General features: G+C 36.8%; 1 protein-coding gene across 1 annotated transcript; it reads right to left on the bottom strand.

Moving 5' to 3' along the window:
- LOC109227877 lies at positions 310-825 on the bottom strand. The gene has a single exon (XM_019393068.1). It carries the CDS (start codon positions 823-825, stop codon positions 310-312), a length of 516 nt encoding a protein of 171 aa, XP_019248613.1.

The raw sequence follows: 9,267 nt of genomic DNA, 5'->3' as shown, positions 1-9,267 counted from the left end.
TTGTCAGAGTTGTTCTTGTACTGATCTTGCTTTAGGAGAGGGCAATCCTTGATGAAATGTCCTGGCTTGCCACATTTATGACAAAGATCATAATTCTTTGGCTTGCTAAAACTTCCCCTTTTTGGAATGCCTCCATTCGTGCGAACCATCTTCTAGAATCTTCTTGTTAGGCATGTCATATCACCATCTTCACCACTTGACTCGTTGTATTCTGTTTTGAGGACCAGGTTCTTCTCCTTCTTGGGCTCTCTTCTTTCATTGTCTTTCTTCTTTTTCATCTCATATGTTTTTAGATTACCAACAAGTTCATCAATAATTAGCTCTTGCAAGTCCTTTGCCTCTATAATGGCATTCACTTTGCTTTCCCAAGAATTGGGTAGCACCCTTAGGATCTTTCTGACCAGCTTTGTAATGGCATTCACTTTGCTTTCTTGGAATAGTTTCACCAAGAGAGTGAAGCTCATTAATTATCGAGGTGAACCGGGTATGCATTTCTTGGACAGATTCATTGTCTTGCATCCTGAAGAGCTCGTATTCAGTTGTGAGCATGGATTGCTTGACATGTGTTGTTCCTTCATGAGCTGTCTGCGGGTCTTCCCAGATTTCTTTAGCTGACTGACACGATGATATCCTGTTGTATTCATCCGGTCCAATACTACATGCCAGAATTTTCTTAGCACGAAAGTTCTTCTCTATGGCCTTTCTATCTGCATCGTTGAATTCTTTCCTTATCTTGGGAATTTCTACTGGTGGGTCGCCAAGGTTTTTGGTAGAAACAAATGGTCTATCACATATGACATCCCATAGCTCAGAATCTTCAGCCATGACGAAGTCATGCATTCTAGTTTTCCACCATCCATAATACTGTCCATTGAACCTAGGTGGTCTGTAAGTAGACTGGCCTTCTTCGAAGTTTGGAGGAGCAGCCATGAGGATCCTTTCTAGGTGTTAACCTGATAGAATTGATAGAATATAAGGGCCCACCAAACTCTATAGAGAACCAGGTTCTCTATCAGGTCCAACAGTACACACAGACACGACAGTAATTAAATGGAAAGAGGAATTTTACGTGGAAAATTCTCAGCTCAACGGGATTAAAAATCACGACCTACCTTTGTAGGATTTCAACTTCACTACTGAGAAACTTTTATATTACAACCTATGCAACCTAGGAATTAACCTCTTAATCCCTCACTAACTTGCAATACTCTATTACAAGCCACTTTGTAATAACTCTATTACAAAGACTTTACAACATGACTAACTCTAGTCAAGACTCAAACACACTGGTTTAAGGTTTACAAATGGGTTCCTATAGAATGCTTCCAAACAAGCTGGATAGGAATTACAATTAAAGAACTATTACAAAGTTACAATCCAACTAAGGACATACAATAACTCTATGTGGGAAATGGTCCGTAGTTGTTTTGTTCTTTGTTCTTGAAGCACTTGAAACTTGCTTTCTGGATAGTCACGTTGAATAAGCTTGTATAATGTTCAAGTTATTTGTTTTACCTCCCTTGCATGCATATATACATGTGTGACATCACTTACAATGATGCAAGCAAGGTAGGTGAAAAGTATTCCCTGGAAGGTTGACTGCAGCACTATTCTGCACAGTAGCGTGTACAGGCAGCAACTTTCCAGCTGGAAATTGTCTTCGTGCAGTCTCCTCGGGAACTGGTAGGGACCTGGTCCCTCAGCTATTCCTTCCACTTCTGAATGGTTGAACCATATTCCCAGCTGAATCCCATCACAAGATCTTGTCATCTTGAGTTCTTGTTAAATGTGCAATAGATTCCTTATCTGTTTCTGGATAGTAAGTTTCTTAGATCATCAAAACATAAAGTAAAGTACTTGTAACCTATCAGAAGTGCTTTCTCAATATAAGCACATTCATTTTTCTTTCCACCACCAATGAGGGACACTTGCTCTTTCCAAAGAAAAAGGGAGCTCACTTTTCCTCCACTTTCTTCCCTCCATTTCTCATTCACCAATCTTTTAATCCCAACATTCCCCCACATGAATGGGAATTGGCTATAAGATAAAGGAATGCACGGACGAGTGTTTGATTTAAATGCAAGTATTAATTGCATCTGAATAAGTATGTTTCCTTTTGAACTTTCTGTAGTGAACTTATATAGGATATACTCGGTCAATCGGTAGATTTGATATCTTTGAACCATCGAGCTTTGTTGTATACCTGGACAACATAAGTCACACAATCAAACCTTAACCATCTTTGGTTCTTACGGTTGTGTTCGTTTCAGCCATGAACACCGACTGATTTCATGAGTGCTTAGAGAATGGGCCTTTTCTTTCATTCCCTTTAAAGCGGCTTACACTTCACACTCACATCGGTGATTCTAAATGTGTAATCCTATAGACACACTATTTGGTCATATCCTGCCAGACTTAGCAAATCGTTAAAAAGCTTTAAGCTTTATTGACTCATCAAAAAGCCTTAATGCTTTACCTTGATTTCTGAACATTGTCTTCATCACGAGGATGAGTTGAGTTATTTGACAATGTTGAACCATCATTCATAACTTTATTTGATCTCTTTGAACCTAACTCTTGGGATCTCCAGTCTGCTAGGTAGAGTTATCGCCATGATGACTTGTCCTAGGCCTTAACCCCATTCCTCGATGATATTTCAACTGTCTCTCTAGGTAGGCCTTTTGTAAGTGGATCCGACACGTTATCTCTTGACTTTATGTAGTCAATCGTGATGCCAATAAAGAGTAGTTGTCTAACCATATTGTGTCTTCGTTGTATGTGACGAGATTTTTCGTTATACATAATGCTCATTGCCATGCCTTTTGCCGCTTCACTACCACTATGTATACGTATAGGTGCCAAAGGTTTGGGCCAAAATGGAATATCTTCCAAGAAATTCCAGAGCCATTGAGCTTCTTCACCGGCCTTTTCTAAAGCTATGAATTCAGATTCCACTGTTGAACGGGCGATGCGCGTTTGTTTGGATGATTTCCAAGACACTGCTCCACCCCCAATTGTGAAAACATATCCACTCGTGGATTTAACTTCATATGATCCGGTGATCCAATTTGCATCACTATATCCCTCGATCACTAAGGGATATTATTTATAATGCAAAGCATAATCTTGGTTATATTTCAGATACCCCAAAACTCGTTTCATTGCCATCCAATATATTTGATTGGATTACTTGTAAATCAACTCAGTTTGCTAATAGCACATGCTATATCTGGTCACATACAATTCATGATATACATCAAACTTCCAAATACTCTTGCATAGTCTAGTTGTGAGTCACTTTCACCTTCATTCTTTTGAAGTGCATAACTCACATCAATTGGAGTCTAGGTAATCTTGAAATCCAAATACTTGAACTTGTCAAGTACTCATTCAATGTAATGAGACTGTGATAATGCTAGACCTTGTGAAGTCTTGTGAATTCTGATTCCTATGATCACATCAGCAACTCCTAAGTATTTCATGTCGAATTTGCTAGCCAACATACGCTTAGTAGCATTTATATCTGCCATATTTTTGCTCATTATCAACAGGTCATCAACATATAAACAAATAATGACTTCATGACCTGGAGTGTTTTTAATGTAAATATATTTGTCGCACTCGTTGATTTTAAACACACTCCAACGTTGTTTGGTCAAATTTGGCATGTCATTGTTTGGGTGCTTGTTTAAGTCCATAAAGTGACTTAACAAGTTTGCACACTTTTTTTCTTTACCCGGAACCACAAAACCCTCAGGTTGTTCCATGTAAATCTCTTCCTCCATTTCTCCATTTAAGAAAGCTGTTTTAACATCCATTTGATGGATTTCAAGACCATACACGATCGCCAGTGCCACTAATACCCTAATAGATGTTATCGTCGTTACTGGCGAGTAAGTGTCAAAGTATCAAGGCCTTCCTTTTGTCTATAACCTCTGATAACAAGTCTTGCCTTATATTTCTCAATAGTGCCGTCAACTTTTGTTTTCCTTTTAAAAATCCATTTCGAACCTAAAGTCTTATTTCCTGAAGGAAGATCAATCAATTCCCATGTATGGTTATCCAAAATTGATTGAATCTCACTATTGACTGCCTCTTTCCAAAATGCTGAATCAGAAGATGACATAGCAGCTTTGAAAGTTTGAGGCTCATTTTCAAGCAAGAATGTCACAAAATCTGGTCCAAAGGAAGTAGATGTTCTTTGACATTTTCTACGCCTTAGATCCTCTTCACTTGGAGTATTTTCTTTTGGTTCTTCCCGTGGTCATTTAGGTCTTTCACTTAACGACTCGCATTCAATTTTATACGGATAGATGCCTTCAAAGAATTCAACATTATCTGATTCAATTACCGTATTAGCATGAATTTCAGGATTATCAAATTTATGAACCAAAAACCGACATGATTTACTGTTTGTAGCATATCCAATGAAAACACAATCCACAGTTTTTGGTTTGATTTTTACCCTTTTGGGTAAAGGAACTTGTACCTTTGTTAAACACTCCCACACTTTGAAATATTTCAAGTTGGATTTTCTTCCTTTCCATTTTCATATGGAGTAGATTGTGTTTTGCCGTGGGGTACTCTGTTGAGTATTTGGTTAGCCGCAAGGATAGCTACCCCCCACAAACTCTACGGTAATCCGAAACTTATTAATAAAGAATTCATCATTTCCGTTAATGTTTGATTTTTACTTTCCGCAATTCCATCGGATTGAGGTGTGTACGGGGTAGTATTTTGATGGATATTCCATATCCCGAACATATTTCTACAAACAAAGATTCATATTCTCCACCCCGATCACTTCTAATCATTTTGATCTTTTTATTCAATTGATTGTCCACTTCATTCTTGTACTGCTTAAATGCTTCAATTTCTTCATCCTTATTATTAAGAAAATAAACATAACAATATCGAGTACAATCGTCGATAAAAGTTGTAAAAAAAATTTTCCACCTCGAGATGGCGTCGACTTCATATCACAAATGTCAGTATTTAAGTCTAAAGGATTCGAATTCCTTTCAACAGACTTATAAAGATGTTTTACAAACTTAGATTCAACACATATTTTACATTTTGATTTATTACACTAGAATTTAGCAATACTTCTAAATTAATTGACTTCCGCAAGGTTTTGTAATTGACATGCCTAAAGAAATATGCCATAAATCATTTGACTCCAATAAATAAGAAGAAGCTGAAATTTTATTAATATTGTCAACAACCATTACATTGAGTTTGAAAATGCCATCTGTGAGGTAGCACTTTACAACATACATTTCATTTTTGCTTACAACAACTTTGTTAGATACAAATATAGAAATTGAAACCAATTCTTCCTAATAGTAGGAACATGAAGAACGTTGTTGAGCGTTAACACCTTGCCGGAAGTCATCTTCAGGAATATCTTCCCAAACCTCAATCTTGGATGTTGCAATATTTTCCATGGAGAGCTCTTCTTCGGGACCGGCATTAGAGTAAGTCGCAAATGCTTCTTTGACAGCACAAACATGTCGAGTGCCTCTAGACTCAATCTACCACTCCTTTGGATTTCCAACTAGGTTGCATTCCGAAAGCATTGCACACAGATCATCAATGTCATCATTCTTCCCCACTATGTTAGCTTGTCCCTTTTTCTTATCCTTTTTTTGGGAGACGACAATCACTAGCTTTGTGACTAGCTTTTCTGCAATTGTAGCAGTTGACCTTTAATTTTTTCTTGTTCTGCTCCTTAGTCTGTCCAGAAAACATCTTCCTCTTCTTACTTTTTGGAGCAGTCTCCTCAACGATATTAGCTCCCATAATCGTTGAATTTCCATGAGACTTATTCTCAGCTGTTTTGTTGTCTTCCTCAATCTTGAGACGAATCATAAGATCTTCCAACTTTATTTCTTTGCGTTTGTGCTTTTAGATAATTTTTGAAATCTCTCCATGAAGGAGGCAATTTCTCAATCATTACAGCCACTTGAAATGCTTCATTCACTACCATACCTTCAACAATAAGGTCGTGAAAAATAAGTTGAAGCTCTTGAACTTGGGTTCCAGCGGTTTTGTTGTCTATCATTTTATAGTCTAGAAACTTGGCAACCTTTTTCAGGCACGCATCTTCAATCTTGTACTTCTTCTCAAGTGCGTCCTATAATTATTTCGAAGTTTTCATAGCACTGTAGACATTATACAAGTCATCCTTCGAAGCACTTAGGATGTAGCCTTTGCAAAGAAAGTCTGAATGTTCCACGCTTTAACAATCATAAACTTCTCATTGTCCGGCATGTCTGCGGCAGGCACTAGAGGCTCTTCACTGGTGAACTTCTGCATTCCAAGTGTGGTAAGCCAGAAGAACACCCTTTGCTGCCATCCTTTGACGAGGCTATCATCGTTGCCACAATAGTCGTAGAAGGATTTCCATTATCAGTTGTCGTTTCTCATTGTCAACAACAGAAGTGTTCAATTAATTGCAAAAAATAAAACAGTAAACAGCACTGTAATTAATGATAAACAGTACGTTTAATAAATAAAAATTGAAGTTTTTATATACTGTTTCACAGAAAACGATGAAGTTTTTATGTTCTTCAAATCGTTTCTGAATTTTAATACTCCGATGAAGTTTTTATATCTTCAAATCATAATAGAAAAATTCAGCACACGGGTTTTAATCTCCAAAAACAGAATACAGATTACTCCCTCCGTTTCAAATTAAATGAGGTAGTTTGACTCGGCACGGAGTTTAAGGAAAAAAAGAAAGACTTTTGAAATTTGTGGTCTTAAAAGCTTAAGGGGTAAAGGTTTGTGGGGCCATGACTTTTGTGTGGTTATAAAAGCTTCTCATTAAGGGTAAAATGGGTAAAATGAGGAGTTTAAAGTTGAATTATTTCCAAATTTAGAAATGTGTCATTTATTTTGGAACAAACTAAAAAGGAAAGTACCTCATTTAATATGAAACGGAGGGAGTACAATTTATCTAATCTGTGTTACTATAATAAATAATGAAACAGTAAATTTTCTGGAAAAAAAATAGAAACAGAAAAGTAGCAGCAACAGAATGTTGAAATAATGAAGCTGAATCTGAAAAATAATTTTGGAACAAAATCGAGCCTACTGAATGCACATTGTGTCCTTAAGGAAATTATTCCCCTCAAGTAAGGATTTAAAATAATTCGGGAAAGAAACGGACCGGGTCGCGTTGCGGATCCTTGGTTATTTCGGGTTGAATTTTCGTTAATTAATTAAATTAATTAGTTAAATACTTGAAAGCAGAAGCCGAGCCGAGCGACGACAACGGCGGCGCGAGGCTTACTTTCTTTCCAACCCATTAAATACCAAGAGAAGTGCTTTCTCAATAACGCACATTAACTTTTCTTTCCACCACCAATGAGGGACACTTGCTCTTTTCAAAGCAAAAAGGAGCTTACTTTTCCTCCACTTTCTTCCCTCCATTTCTCATTCACCAATATTTTAATCCAACAGATGTAATATATTGGTCCATCGCAGGGAAAATACATTTTCTGCTTTGGACAAAATAGCTTATGAGTTTAATTGTAATGCATATTGTACGATTATTTTTTGCCTTTGTTTCTACAATTGTAACTCAAATATTGAATCCACCTCTACAGAGAGACAAGTAACATTCTTAAGTCTTAACAATATAATGGCATTAAAGAAAATAATTAAGGACAAATGAAAGAAAATTTGGTGTTCTCATTAACTCATTAAAATTGATCGTATTACAGATAATTCTCTGAGACTATGAGTGTAAGTGCCGAAAACCAAAGAAATGGGAAAAGGCAAAAAAGTCTAGATGCTTTTGTAGACATCGAAACTTTAAGGGATCAAGCCAAATTCTAAATTAAAGATACTACAAGACTCTTGAAATCCTAGGAGTCTATTAGGATTTCTTGGAGGTTACTCTACCCTGAACCATAACTCACACCTATATAAAGGGATACGTATTCCCTTGAAGACCTGTCTCAAAATCTCATAAAGTCTTGGATATTCACAAAGAGATCAAAATATAGCCGAATACTTCTTGACAATCAAATAGTTCAAGAAGTTGGAGATCAAATATATCACCAGGAGGTCTGTATCATCCTACATTCGAGAAATATGCGGCTTAAGCCCTAGAATCACGGAGATAATAGAATCACGGGAGAAACAGAATTGTACTCACAATTGATTAGTAAAAGATATTCTTCTCTTATTTTGTGATTGCAGTTTATTTTTCATATGTTGAAAATTAGTTGCAAACAAATTGGCACGCCAAGTGGGACTAGTTCTGCCCTTCATCTCTTCCTCCTGTAAATCGAAAACTCCAAATTTCAAAATCATTTGTTGCGATGGTCGAGTACTTCAAGTCTCGTCTTAAAGTTTCGGCAAGACTACACCCGACAAACCTTGATGTAGAGGGCATTTATAGACATCGAAATTTTAAGAGATCAAGCCAAATCCTAAATTAAAGATACTATAGGACTCTTGAAATCCTAGGAGTCTATTAAGGTTTCTTGGAGGTTACTCTACGTAGAGGGGGATCCAAGACCATAATGCTTGAGAAGATGATACTCAAGTAAAAAAAAAAAAAGTCTTTTGGCAGCCTTGAACTTCAGATGCAATGAAAAGAGTAAATCAAAGCAGAAGACTAAACCGACAAGTCTGAGAAGCAGGAATGAAATCACAGAGAAGCTTACCCTTTCGCCTGAGAGTCTTGCGGAGCAGCAACAAACGATTTCGAATTTCAGAGTTATGCAGCAAAAATCTTGCAATTTCGAAAGTTTTCTTTTAATTTTCAGACAATAACCCTAGATTCACGCCCAATTTTTTGTATTTGAAGAAAAAAAATTCACATTGTTGAAGAGGAGTCAAGGAGTCTGATAGAGAGGAGAGAAAGTGGGTTGTTGCCCTAATTGCTCGAATGTCTGTCTTTTGACCAAGTTAATTTTATCTTTTAGACGGAATTTTAGCGACGGAAATAGCGACGGCTCGAATTCTGTCGCTAATAATAACTAATGAAATTTTACTTTAATGGAACTAGATTTTAGCAACGAAAATAGCAAGGAAACTAGCGACGTAAAATTTTGTCGCAATCAACTTTGGAATGTCTTGATAAATAAAATGAATGCAGCGACGGATTTTTTGACGTTAAATCCGTCGTTAGATTTAAATACTTTTTGTCGCCGCACTTTCGTCGCTAATTTTGTAGGTAAAATAAAGGCGCTAATATTTAGCGCCAATTTTAGCGACGAATATTGGTTTTTGTCGCTATTCCATCGCTAT

This window comes from Nicotiana attenuata, chromosome 6 (genome assembly GCF_001879085.1).
Source record: "Nicotiana attenuata strain UT chromosome 6, NIATTr2, whole genome shotgun sequence".
NCBI classification, from domain to species: Eukaryota; Viridiplantae; Streptophyta; class Magnoliopsida; order Solanales; family Solanaceae; genus Nicotiana; species Nicotiana attenuata.
This window is presented reverse-complemented; position numbering and strand designations above follow the sequence as displayed.